Source organism: Lontra canadensis, unplaced genomic scaffold, assembly GCF_010015895.1.
Source record: "Lontra canadensis isolate GAN:19392208 unplaced genomic scaffold, GSC_riverotter_1.0 scaffold9, whole genome shotgun sequence".
NCBI lineage: Eukaryota > Metazoa > Chordata > Mammalia > Carnivora > Mustelidae > Lontra > Lontra canadensis.
Genome location: NW_022631003.1, coordinates 9995274 through 10009261, shown reverse-complemented (window position 1 = coordinate 10009261; position 13988 = coordinate 9995274). Strand labels below are relative to the sequence as shown.

At 36.3% G+C, this 13988-nt stretch overlaps 1 protein-coding gene across 1 annotated transcript in view; it reads left to right on the top strand.

Moving 5' to 3' along the window:
• RAB21 (RAB21, member RAS oncogene family) overlaps positions 1 to 13065 on the top strand; it is a 31399-nt gene extending 18334 nt beyond the window's left edge. The window contains exons 5-7 of the mRNA XM_032854788.1: positions 4885 to 4939; positions 5414 to 5502; positions 12094 to 13065. Coding sequence (XP_032710679.1) covers positions 4885 to 4939; positions 5414 to 5502; positions 12094 to 12236 — 287 coding nt within the window. The 3' untranslated portion in view covers positions 12237 to 13065. The remainder of the gene's footprint in view (positions 1 to 4884; positions 4940 to 5413; positions 5503 to 12093) is intronic.
• Positions 13066 to 13988: the final 923 nt, after the last annotated feature.

Genomic DNA, 13988 nt, shown 5'->3' with positions numbered 1-13988 from the left:
AAAAGGAAAATTTCACAAAGTAACTTACAGGTCTCACCTGTGTTTCTTTTTTATCCCAGCTGCCTTCCCCTCACCATTTTCCACCTCCAGACACTGCCTTGACATTTTTCTGCATGAACCAGTTTTGTTTTGAATTTTATATAAATGAAATTGTATAGTATGAACTCTTGAATCTGTTTTTTTTTTTTTTGGCTTTACCTTATGTTTGCAGGATTCCTCTATGTTTTTGTATATAGTTGTAGTTCATTTTATTCTCTTTGCTCTCTAATAGTTTATTCTATAAATATCCCAGAATTTATCCTTTTGTTATTGATAGGCAGTTACATTATTTTTTCCACATACTGATTTTCATCCTATTTTTTATAGTAGTACAGTGTTTATTTGTTCTTCTGTTTTATTACTAAATTCAAAATAATAACACTACTTCCCAGGATTCTGTGTAATTTAATGAAAGTTAAATAATAACTTGGAAAACACTTGGCATAAAGAAGGCATTTGACAAATATTTGTTCCTTTTCCTCTAAATAAGACAACCTTTCAAACATTTGGATGGTTCACCTGAAATCTTACATTCTCTAGTCTTCAGTTGTTTTTTCATTTGGTCTTACTTGTAGACATTTTTACCATCCTGATTATTTTTTCCTAGGTTTATGTCAGTGTATAAATATGTCTTCTACACTTGAATACTAGAATCCAAACTTTGTTGAGCCAATGTCTCCTTAAATGGCTCTCTTTTTAAAATTCTCCCATTATCTTTCTACCAACACTGCCCAAGATTGCATACATTTTTTAGCAGCCACGTCACAGTGTCTCTTTTACATAGATTATACTTAACAAAAATCTGAATTACTTTTTTATAAGTATTGCTTTTCTGTCAAGCTTTTCTCATTTTTTTTTCTTTAAAGATTTTATTTATTTATTTGACAGAGAGAGAGATCACAACTAGGCAGAGAGGCAGGCAGGCAGAGAGAGAGGGAAGCAGGCCCCCCACTGAGCAGAGAGCCTGATGTGGGGCTTGATCTCAAGACCCTGAGACCACCACCTGAGCTGAAGGCAGAGGCTTAACCCGCTGAGCCACCCAGGCACCCATCACTTTTTTTTTTTTTTTTAAGATTTTATTATTTATTTGACTAGAGAGAGGGAACACAAGCAGGGGGAGTGGGATTGCGAGAGGGAGAAGCAGGCTTCCTGCTGAGCAGGGAGCCCCGTCACAAGGCTCCCCAAAGGCAGATGCTTAACGACTGAGCCACCCAGCCATTCCCCCCCATCTTTTTCATATATAATTAAGTTATTTAAACTTAAGTGTAGGAATTTCAACTCATATAATGTTCCTGAATCTTTATGTTTGATGGCTTCTTCATGTAAATTAAATACTTAACCTTCTAGGTCCTTATCTAAACCACTTAAAATGTGTTAACCAATAATGGAGAACCCTATACTTTGCTAACAGAGATTTTTCCTCTCAGTTTTAGTTAGTCCATTAATTAGCACTCTTAGCTGTGGTTACTTTATTTGGTATTTTGCTTCCAGTCTGTCCTTAACATTTGTATGTTTGTTAAATACCTATTTTAAATAATAGTTACCAGGCGCCTAGGTAGCTCAGTGGCTTAAAGCCTCTGCCTTCGGCTCAGGTTATGATCCCAGGGTCCTGGGATCGAGCCCCACATCGGGCTCTCTGCTCAGCAGGGAGCCTGCTTCCCCTCCTCTCTCTCTGCCTGCCTCTCTGCCTACTTGTGATCTCTATCTGTCAAATAAATAAAATATTTAGAAAATAAATAAATAATAGTTACCATTTATTGAGTCCTAGGTACTGTTCTAAGAACTATGTGTTTATGCTTTCATTAAGTCTTCTGACAGCACTACAAGAAGGTATTGCTGCCATTTCCATATCACACATGAGAAGTGGGCTGAGAGCTTGACACTTCCCAAAGTACATAGCTAGTTAGAGGTAGACCTGGGATTTTCACTTCAGTCTTTCTGCTATATCAAGCCCATATTCTTTTTTTTTTTTAAGATTTTATTTATTTATTTGACAGACAGAGATCACAAGTAGGCAGAGAGGCAGGCAGAGAGAGAGAGGAGGAAGTAAGATCTCCGCTGAGCAGAGAGCCTGATGTGGGGCTCGATCCCAGGACCCTGGGATCATGACCTGAGCCGAAGGCAGAAGCTTTAACCCACTGAGCCACCCAGGCACCCCTTAAGCCCATATTCTTAACCAGCACTATAGATGCTTACTCTATACCAGTTTTGGGAATAGTGTAGTAAAAGAATAAGTGAACAAAATAGATATAGTCCTTGTCTTCCCAGAGCTTATTGAGTAGAGAGAGGGAGAAGAACAGGCTATTATATATTACAGTAAATGCTGTGAAGGGGGAAGTACAGAATGTTCTGATAGCACTAAAACAAACCTAACTAAATTTAGGGGGAAGGGAAGTTAAAGGAGGACTTCCTAGAGTGTTGGATTAACCAAATTAGCTAGATGAAGTAGCAAGGTGGTAGTAAAATGTGTGAGCTTTAATTTTCTCATAATAATACTGATTTTCCATTTGATCATTCACTGTGATGAATACAGCTGATATTAATAACTGCTCTTTATTGAGCATGTACTATATGCTAGGTCTTTTACATTATCATATTTTCATATGAACCATGCTAAGTTTGTTAGCTACATTTGTGTAGAGTGATACTGAGAGGTTAGTAATTTCCCCCCAGGTTATATAGTTATGAAGTGATCCAGGCCATAAAAACAAACGTTATCAGATTGAAAGCCTTTGAAAGCTTCTTTTGACTAGCCCATACACCAACCATACAGTCTAACCAAAATAGGGTTCTAGCCCTTTATTGCCATTAGGCCATCTGTCCTTAGCAATGGGTATATCCCTTTCATATTTTTAATTCAAATGTGTATTTATAAAGAAGATAAAGTTTTTACTATTTGCAACACAGTGGCTTTTCCCTTTCCTCTCCAATAGCTTCAGCCAGTTTTCGCCCCTAATCTTCATAGTACTATACTTGGTGGTAATCCTTGTTTTCAGGTGTTTCAATCCTATTAGAAAGTTCCCTATATAACTGGGTAGTAGCATTGAAATAGACGAGCCTCAAAGCCTTAATCCTTTATATGTCTTGCTTTTAAAAGAGATATAGGCACTAAAAAGGTTTTGAGTTTGGAAAGATGTCAGTCTCCAAAATGCAGTTTTTTATGACTTAATCTGCATTATTAATCCCTTTATGGACACTGATTGTCAAAAGAAATAGTGGTAAAATTATTTTGTTTTAAATTATAATTAGCTTACTAAAAAATTTAGCTATTTTAATGATAACTAGATTTATTAAAGTTAGGTAAATTTAGAATGCTATTAGATGAGAAAGCAGTGTCTGAATAATTTTCCCCAAATATTCATTTAAGACATTACTCAAATTCTTTCTCAGTCCTTATTAAAAAAAAATGGATGTTCATAATTCTGGAAGAATTTGAAAGCAGAGACATTAGAGATTGAGAAAAACAACTCCTAGTGTTCTAGTTAATTGTTAAGTCTCCCCTTGTGCCTCTGTTGGAACCACTGGCCACTAGGTGGTGCTTTTTGCATTCTTCATAGTATAAACAGCTTTTTTTTTTTTTTTTTCAGGTGACTGTCAGATGTATTGGCTGTAGTATTTAGCAAATTTAAAATTTTATTGACAGATATAATGTAGGAAGTTAGAACTGATATGTCTTTCTTGCTGAGTTATACAGATAACTCTTCAAAGCAGGAACAACTCATCACTGAATTTGTTGGTAATCCCTGAGCTTTAGTATATAGTCTGTTTCCTTCTCATGCTTTGGCTGTGGTGTCACATAGGTACTGTAGCCGCCAACATTTGGGTGCTCAGATTATTTACGCTCCTCCATATATACAATCTCTAGGCTGTACTTCTCAGTTCTAAGCATTGGATCTTTAATTGGGTGCTTACTTCAATACTTAACTGAAATTGTCTTCTAGATTCTGTAAGGTCCTAAGAAAAGATGACCTTATTTACAAAGTTTTCTCCCCCCTTTCCCCATAAATCATAATAGAAATGAAAATATTTGTTTGAAATATTCTTCCTTAGGGCATTCTCTCTTTTTTCGATCTGTTATTTCCTTTACCTTTAGTATCCTGTGTGCCCGGCCAACTCACCTTAACCTCTACCTTGTATTTAATAAGGAATCTGCATTTTGCAGTTTCTTCACTTTTATTCTGGTGGGTTTTTAGCATTATCTCAGTTTTATCCCATTGTTTAAGAAAACCAAACTTATTTTCAGTAATTTTAAATTTGTATGATGTGCATGTATTATGTTCTCTCATATTGCTAAATAGTACAGTTTCCTCTCCTTGTGGTAGTGAAGTGCTTAAAAGGCCATATGTCTAAATGCTTTATTTAACCAGTTCTTATCAGTTACAAAACCAAAATACCCTTAGAGTCCAAGAGTCTAGCCTATTGTATTTCATGAACAGTAAGGTAGCCTTGCTTAATTATTGACTGGCTATATATTGATGGGGGACCATTTACATTTGGCTAAGAATCATAGTTTATTCCTAGGTTCCCAAGTGATTTTTAGTCTCCATTATATCCTAAATCAAAGAATAGTGCCCATCTCTTTGGAAAAGTTATTTTCTCTGACAAAGGCTGCAGCTTCAGGAGGGATATGCATTGAGCCATTTGAGGAGGTCGAGGCATATATTGTGACTGTAATGATCAACCCTCCTATCATAGGGTTTAACTTTGTAGTTTTAGGACATGATGGGGATTTGTATTATTTTTTTCCAGGTAATTAAAATGGCAGTTGTGTGTTTAGAATTGGCGTTGTTTTGTTATAAAAATGAATCAATATTAAGAATTGGCACTTTTACTTTTTGAAACTAGGTAATAAAATAGATCTGGAAAAAGAGAGACACGTTTCCATTCAAGAAGCAGAATCGTAAGTGTTCTTCCTTTCCCCCTCCATCTAGTCATTCCCTAGTAGAAGTTTTTCTCTTTGCACAGTGTGCTTTACCATTTAGGTATTACTCCAACCTCTTAATATAAAATGATCTATTGGATTCAGTGAAGCGTTGGTAATTTGTCGACTTTTGAGAACATCTAAAAATACTCCATTCTCACTTCTCTTTTTGATTTCAGTAGAAAATGTGAAGAGTGATACCAAAAAAAACCTATATAGTCAAATAGTGAGTCACAAGAACTTATTAAAGTATTTGGGTTCCAAATTAACTTAAAAATTTCAAGTCTTATCCTTATGTTCTCATTTAAAATTTGGTTCAGTGTATCTTAATTTCACTAAATGTGGATTGATTAGTAATGAGTCACTAAAATTGCTACTTGAAAAAATACAAAAAGCAGTTATGACAAAAACATGAAAATTTTTTTGTATCACTGATGTTACTTTTTTTTTAAGGTATGCAGAATCTGTAGGAGCAAAACATTATCATACTTCTGCTAAACAGAACAAAGGAATTGAGGAACTCTTTCTTGACCTTTGTAAAAGTAGGTATACTCAGATTTTGTATATTTAGAAGTTGTTCTCTTAAAAATTTTGGTAATACTTTTTAAGTGATGTTTTATGGTCTCAATTAATGACCACATTTATGATTTACCAGTACTATTATTGACTTAATATCCAGGAGCCTGCTGATGGAATACTCTCCCAGGCTGGAGACTGGCAGGAACCATCTTCATGCTCTCTCTTTGCTGGATTCACCCTTTGTTGTGCTCCAGAGCACCATTATCTTCCAGAGGGAAGCTTTCACACATATCTGGTGGCCCAATTGTTGCAGCTACACCTAGGAAATACATCTTGATCACCTGGCCCAGAGGCCAGGGGAGCTTGTATTCTTGGTCCCGTTGGACTATAATTGATGTTACTCAGAGAGGAGCTCATACCCCCTGTCTGGTACCCCAGTTTTTGTGACTGCTGCCAGGGGACACCTCTACATTAGCTGGCTCTGATGCCCAGTGGGGCTTATGGTCATGGGTCCCATGGGACTGTAACCAACAGAGAAAGAGTTTTTAAACAGCTACCACCCACAGGGCACAGCGAGAAGCAACAGAGCCACAAGCTCAATTATTCTGTGAAGGAGGCCTGTTAACTAGTCATCATGACTGTGGCCTGAGGGCCAAGTTTCAAGTTTGAGACATATTTAGTGACCTATGGAGCTGCTTTCAAGGACGGTAGGCTGTGAGCACCATCTTGGTGCTCTTCTTTTACCTTGTTCTAGCTTGCTCCTATCACCTAGGAAGAGCTTATCCATTTTTCTAGAGCCCTAATTTTTGTGATTGCTATCCGGGGGATACATCCAGATCACCTGGCTTTAGTGGCCAGTGGGGCTTATGATTGCAGTCCTGTAGGACTATATGTTTGCATACTTTTGGGTTTTTATGTTTTTGTTTTAAGATTTTATTTATTCACTTGACAGAGAGATCACAAGTAGGCAGAGAGGCAGGCAGAGAAAGAGGGGGAAGCAGGCTCCCCATTGAGCAGAGAGCCCGATGTGGGGCTCAGTCCCAGAGCCCTGAGATCATGACCTGAGCCAAAGGCAGAGGCTTAACCCACTGAGCCACGCAGGCGCCCTGTCATCTTTTTTTAAAAAGATTTGAGAGGGAGAGCACGAGCAGAGGGAGGGGCAGAGGGAAAGGAGAGAGAATCCTAAGCAGACTTTGCCCCTGAGCATGGAGCCCCACACAGGGCTCCATCCCATGATCCTGACATCACGACCTGAGCTGAAACCAGGAGTAGGAAGCTTAACCAACTGAACCATCCAGGCATCCCTATATTTGCATACTTTTGAAAGCTGATGCCTAGAGATTGGGCTTCCAGTCACCCTACATCTAGGTGCTAAGGTCCTCCCCTTTGGGACACTGATAGGTCTTAGGACATCCTTAACTACTGGGAGCTATTAAAAATATGATAGGCTGCTTGTTCCATTTACTGTATAGAAAGCAACATGGAGAGTCACACAAAATGAAGAAACAGAGGGGTATGTTTCAAATGAAAGAATAAGATAAAAACCTTGGGGAAAAAAACCTTAATGAAACAAATAAGTAATTTACCTGATAAAGGATTCAAGGTAACGGTTATAAAGATGATCACTGAACACTGAATTGGGGAGAAGACTAGGTGAACACAGAACTTCAACAGGAAATGGAAAATATAAGAAAGTACCAGGCAGAAGTCACAGAGCTGAAGCATACAGTAAATGAACTGAAAAATACAGTGGTGATATTCAATATCAGACTAGATGAATCAGAAGAAATGAGCATTCAACTCAAAGGCAAAGCAGTGGCACTCACCCAATCAGAGCAGCAAGAAGAAAAGAGTGAAAGGGATAAAGCAAAAAGAAAAAAATGAAAAAATTGAAGATAGTTTAAGTGACTTACAGGATGACATCAGACTGCCCAACATTTGCATCCGAGGGATTCCAGAAGGAGAAGACAGAGAGAAAGAGGCAGAATCTTATTTGAAGACATAATGGCTAAAAACTTACCAACCTGAGTAAGGAAACAGACATCCAAGCCCAGGAAGCCCAGAGAGTTCCAAATAAGAGGAACCTAAAAGATCCATACCAAAGACACATTGTAAGTAAAATGTCAAAAGCGAAAGATAAGGAGAGATTATTAAAAGCAGCAAGTGAAAAACAACTTGTTACATAAAAGGGGACCCCAACCCCCATTAGATTATCAGCAGATCTTTCAGCAGCAGTTTCCCAGGCCAGAGGGAATGGCGTGATGTATATGATACATTCAAAGTGCTGAAAGAAAAAACTAGCAACCAAGAATTCTCAACTTGGCAAAATTATATTCAGAAGGGAAGGAAAAATAAAGAATTTTCCAGACAAGCAAAAGCTAAAGTTCATCATTACCAAACTTTCCCTAAAGATATGTTAAAGGAACTTCTTTTCCCTGGAAAAAAAAAGGGGGGGGGCACTAATTAGTTACTAGAACATGCTTGAGAGGAGAACTCTCACTGGAAAGCAGATATTTAGTAAAGGGAGTATATTATTGATTATAAAGCTATTATGAAAGTGAGAAGACAAAAGTAGTAAAAATAACCATAATTACAATAATTAGTTGAGGGATACATAAGATGCAAAGATGTAAAATGTGAAATCAAAACCATAAAACTTTAGTGGGGGAGTAATAATGTTGAGTTTTACAATGAGATCAAGTTTAAGATGTTTTCAACGTTAAGGGGCGCCTGGGTGACTCAGTTGTTAAGCATCTGCCTTTGGCTCAGGTCCTGATCCCAGGGTCCTGGGATCGAGCCCCCGCATCAGGCTCCCTGCTCAGCGGGAAGCCTGCTTCGCCCCCCCCCCCCCCCCCGTTTGTGTTCCCCCCCCCCCTGTCTCTCCCTCAAATTTAAAAAAAAAAAAAAAAAAAGTCCGTACTACCCAAAGCAGATTCAGCATAGTCTTTATCAAAATTCTAGTAGCATTTTTAACAGAAAGAGAACAAAATCCTAAAATTGGTATAGAACCATAAAAGACCCTGAATAGCCAGAACAGTCTTGAGTTGGAGAACAAAGCTAGAAGCATCACAACACTTCCTGATTTCAACCTGTATTACAGAGCTAGAGTAAAATTGTGGTATTGGCATAAAAATAGACACACAGATCAATGGAACAGAATACAGAGCCCAGAAATAAAACAATGCATATATGACCATTTAACTTAGGACAGAAAAGCCAAGAATATACAACAGGGAAAGTACAGTCTCTTCAATAAATGGTGTTGGAGAATTTGGACAACCACACGCAAAAGAATGAACCTGGACCACTATCTTATACTGTACACAAAAAGTAACTTAAGTGGATTAAGTTACAAATTAACTTAAATGAACTTAAATGAATCTAAGTCCTAAAACCATAGAACACTTAAAAGAAAATATAGGCAGTAAGCCCCTTGACATAGGTCTTAGCTATGATTTTTTAAAATCTGACAGTGAAAGCAAAAGCAACAAAAGCAAAAATAAACAAGTGTGCTATATGAAACTAACGATACAGCCAAAAAAACAGATGAGATTTTGCCATTTGTGACAACATGGATGGACCTTGAGGGCATTATCCTAAGTGAAATAAATCGGAGAAGGATAAATAACTTATGATCCCTCTTATACGTGAAATCTAAAAATAAATAAATAAAACCGATCTCATAGATACAGAGAATAGGTTGGTAGTTGCCATAGGCAGGGTTTGGGGGTGTGAGAAATAGGTGAAATGTTTTTTGTTTGTTTAGTTTAAATTAATTGCATTATTCTTTATTTTAAAAATTATCATAAACTTTTTAAGGTATGATTATGGTGTTGTGGTTAAACTTTTTTAAAAAGGTCTTATTTTTTAAAAAAGAGTCCATATATTTTGAAGGTCATATTAAAATTATGAATAAAATTATGTGTCTACTGTTTGATTCTCAATAATGCTAGGGATGCTTGCTTAGTATAGCTGAAATTGTGTGATGGACATAATGGATTTTCATTATGTTTATATATACTTGAAGTTTTTCATAGTAGAAAGTTTTTTAAAAGAGAGGAAAATGTTTATCACCAATAGCATATATACCAACCATACTTAGGAAAACCCTAGTCTATGGAATAATAGATTGAAATGATTTTATAAAATTATATTCCTTGACTTTATGGATCTTATAGTTTCCTGAGAATTTGATGAAACTGGTTTTTATCTCTAGGAAAATGTACATATACATAAACTTTGGAGTAAATTTCAGTTTTACCAAAACCTGAAGATCATTCATAATTCTTGTAGAGCTTTAATTCTCTAAGTGAGGTCCCCTGACCAGCAGCATCAGCATCACTTGAGAATGTATTAGAAATGCAGATTCTTGTGCCCTGCCCAAAACAACTGAGTCAAAACTTCTGGAGGTGGTGCCAAATCTATGTTTTAACAATCCTTCCTTATGTGATGCACACTGAAATTTGGGAATTTGTTTCTGTTTTCATTGCTTGTACATACCTATCAATCACTTGGAGATCTTGTAAAAATGTATATTTGATAGAGTGGGTCTGGTGTGGGCTTCAGCTTTTCTTTTCTAACAGGCACGCATGTGGTGATGATGCTGGTCCTACGACCATACTTGGAGTACCAAGGGTCTAGAGCTATAGCTTAGACATGTTATAAATCTCACATCTTTTTTTCTTTCTTTTTTTTTTTTAAAGATTTTATTTATTTATTTGACAGACAGAGATCACAAGCAGGAAGAGAGGCAGGCAGAGAGAGAGAGAGGAGGAAGCAGGCTCCCTGCAGAGCAGAGAGCCCGATGTGGGGCTCGATCCCAGGACCCTGGGATCATGACCTGAGCCGAAGGCAGAGGCCTAACCCACTGAGCCACCCAGGCGCCCCACATCTTTTTTTTCTTAAGATTTTATTAATTTATTATTTGAGAGTGTGCATGAACACACAAGCAGGGGGAGAGGCGGAGAGAGAGTGAGAGAGAGAATCCTAAGCAGACTCTGTGCTGAGCATGGAGCCCAATACAGGGCTCAGTCTTACAACCATGAGATCAAGACCTGAGCCAGAATCAAGAAAGGGACACTTAACTGACTGAGCCACCCAGATGCCCCTAAATCTCACGGTTTTATAGAAAAAAATTTGAGTATTTCTCATGTTTATTTAAAATATATAGAACATATACAAATACTAATATATTTTGTACATTTTTATAAAACATTGTGGTTGTTTCTTATTTCATCTTACTGGATTTTCCTGTACACCTAAATTTGGAAACCGTTGTTCAAGGGCAGTCTCTGGACCCAAGTTTAAGAATTATTGTTCTAAGGACTCCCTCTTTTCTTTCTTCATCTTTTCAGATATGTATTTTGTGAATATTTACTCCCAATCTTTGTCTTCTTTTTTCATTTTTTAACTGTGTCTTCAGAAGTTCTAAATTTATTTAATAAGGTCTTATTTGTCAATTTTTTATGATTCATTTTTTGTGTGTTTTATATGAGAAATCTTTGCCTAATTCACAGTCACAAAGATTTTTTTCCTACAGAGATTTCCTCCTATGTTTTCTTCTAGAAATTTCTGGTTGGGTCTATAATTCATTTTTAAATTTTTATATATAGTGAGAGATAAAAATAAATCAGGGTTCATTTTTTACATGTAAATATCCAGTTCTAATATTGTTTCTTAAAAAGATTAATCTTTCTTCATTGAATAATCTTGACATATACATCAAAAATCAAGTGACCAGGGACGCCTGGGTGGCTTAGTTGGTTGGACGACTGCCTTCGGCTCAGGTCATGATCCCGGGGTCCCGGGATCGAGTCCCACATTGGGCTCCCAGCTCCATGGGGAGTCTGCTTCTCCCTCTGACCTTCTCCTCGCTGACGCGCTCTCTCACTGTCTCGCTCTCAAATAAATAAAAATAAAATCTTTAAAAAATAAATAAATAAATAAAAATTTAAAAAATTTAAAAAAAAAATCAAGTGACCATATAAATGGGGGTCTATTTCTGGACTCTGTTCCATTGATCTGTATTTATTTATTTTTTATTTAAGTTTGGTTAATTAACATGTAGTGTATTACTAGTTTCATTGATCTTTCGAGCTCTCCTTTCCCCAATATCTCACTCTCTATTGGAGTAACTTTCTGCTGTATCTTTAAGTCACATAGCATGGGTCCTACAGCTTGTTCTTCCTCCCTCATCTTAAACTCTTTCATTCTTTCAAATACTATATAAAAGTATTACATTATTAGTTGAAGAATAAATCTTTTCCCCTAACTACTAGTTGTACATAGAATAATTTGAACTTCTTTGACAGATTGCTAAGTATATTTGGAAAATCTTAAGGATTATACTTGTATACAGTCATTTGTTCAAAGCAGAAACTTTTCTCTCTGTTGATATCACTGTGGCCATTATGCAACTGGACAAATATAGTTGCTATTAACTATTTATAACTTTCAGGAAAGGCTGTTTAGTGAGCTGACAAAATGTTTATTATATTTAGCTTCCTTGTTGGTTGAAAGTCAGAAATGGCTGTCATGGTGGTATACTGAAATTACAGAAAGAGGAAACTCATAGGTTGTGGTCCTAAATAATTTCTGTTTCCTCCCTCTCTCAGGGATGATAGAAACAGCACAAGTGGATGAGAGAGCAAAAGGCAATGGCTCTAGTCAACCAGGATCTGCAAGGCGAGGTGTACAGATTATTGATGATGAACCTCAAGCCCAGAGCGGTGGTGGAGGGTGCTGTTCTTCTGGATAACTGTTCACACTTAAGAAATTAAACAAACTGTGGATCATTGCCCTCAACATGAAGACTGCCATATTCCAAGTCACATTATTTTACCAATGGAATTATAGAATTAACAGTATTTTAAATTACATTTATAACACTGCAGAGACCTTAAGTGCTAAATAAACTTAGTGGAGTTTGTGACCAGAGAATTGGCATTTTTCTACAAATGTTAACAAAGCAATTACCAATGGCCTTTTTACATACTTTTTTCTTTAATAAGGAATAATATGCATGTAGAAAAGACCTACTTAAAGGCTTCATTTATATTCTTTTAAATCAGATCTTTATTTAATAACTTATATATGTTGTTGGAATGGTATACATTTTTGCAGCCCTTTGTATTTTGTGGTAGTTTGAATTGTATCACTTCTGAACAGCAAAGTGTTTTTGTTTTCTTTTTTTTTAAGTAGCAGATACCTGAAGTACTATTTTTGCAGGGTTTGCACAGGCCCCTTAACTGTCTACTACTTTGATATAATCTATATACAACCTGTATGCTGAGCTGGTAAAATACATTGTAAAGTTACATATTAAATATTTTATCTGCTTTTACAAGCGCAAGGTGCAAAAATATATACAATAGTCTCATTGATGATTGTAAAGTGAATTAACATTTGGTGATAATGCCTAAGCTTTTTGACTCTGTTATAAAGATCATAGCTCCCCTTCACTTTTTGTCTTAACTTGAAAGTGGCGTGTTTTAATTTTCACATATACTTTACTTGAATTACTGCTGTTGTCATATTTTTTTGCCTCTGTAAGTCTTTCTGATGATTGAACAACAGCATTTGCCTTTGGTTTGTTGGATTTTTTTTGTTTTTGTTTTTGTTTTTGTTGTTGTTGTTGTTATTGTTGTTTGGGGGGGAACTTTTTTGGATAAAAGAGATGAATTCTGCTGATTTTGCTTTAGAGTGGTTACCTTAGAAGTATTTGAGTGGAGCATGCTGAGTTTCACTTCTGCAATGGCTTTAGTTTTCTCTTAGACTTTATGTGAGATGGTTTCACTGGTGTGAGAAGAAAGGAAGAGGTCCCAGAGAGTTGCCACTGGCCAAGACTCATTCATACAGCATGTCAGTGGGTAGTTTATTCTCCTGGGGCAGCACTTTTAAACCCTTTGTGAGCAAATTGTATTTATTCATTGCTTGCCAGAGATGAACACAGAAAAGTTTGTTCCATTTTATAAGAGTTGTCCTTCTGAGTTTCTGTGAAGGGAAACATTTCATGTAATGTGGTTATAGCAGACACTGGAAAGATTTATTATAAAATTATATTCTTGTATACTTTGTAAATTAGTCTCATTAGGGTTTTTTTTTTTCTTAAGCATAGGACTGAACTTAAATTTGTTAATTTTAATAGAATCAGACACTGCTCACAGAAGGATCACAAATTGTGGAGATTAACATACATTGTTCTTGTTCTAATATATATATATTTTTCCATTTCTGTCATGCTTGGAAAACTAGTAAATGTTATGTCTAAGATTAAATGGAATGGTCCCTGGATTTACTTCTTATAAGAAGCAGTAGTATGCAATAAAGTTGTTAGCATGAGCAATTAAGAGAATATAAAGAGGTTAAAGTTACTAAAGAAGTACTATCATATTTTTAAGTTAATAGCTTAAATTTTCCCAAATGGGTTTAAAGTTGAATTGACACCTTGATGTTATGATGTTAGAATTTTAACTTAAAATATTAAGTGTTTGAGCCCTCACTTTACCTT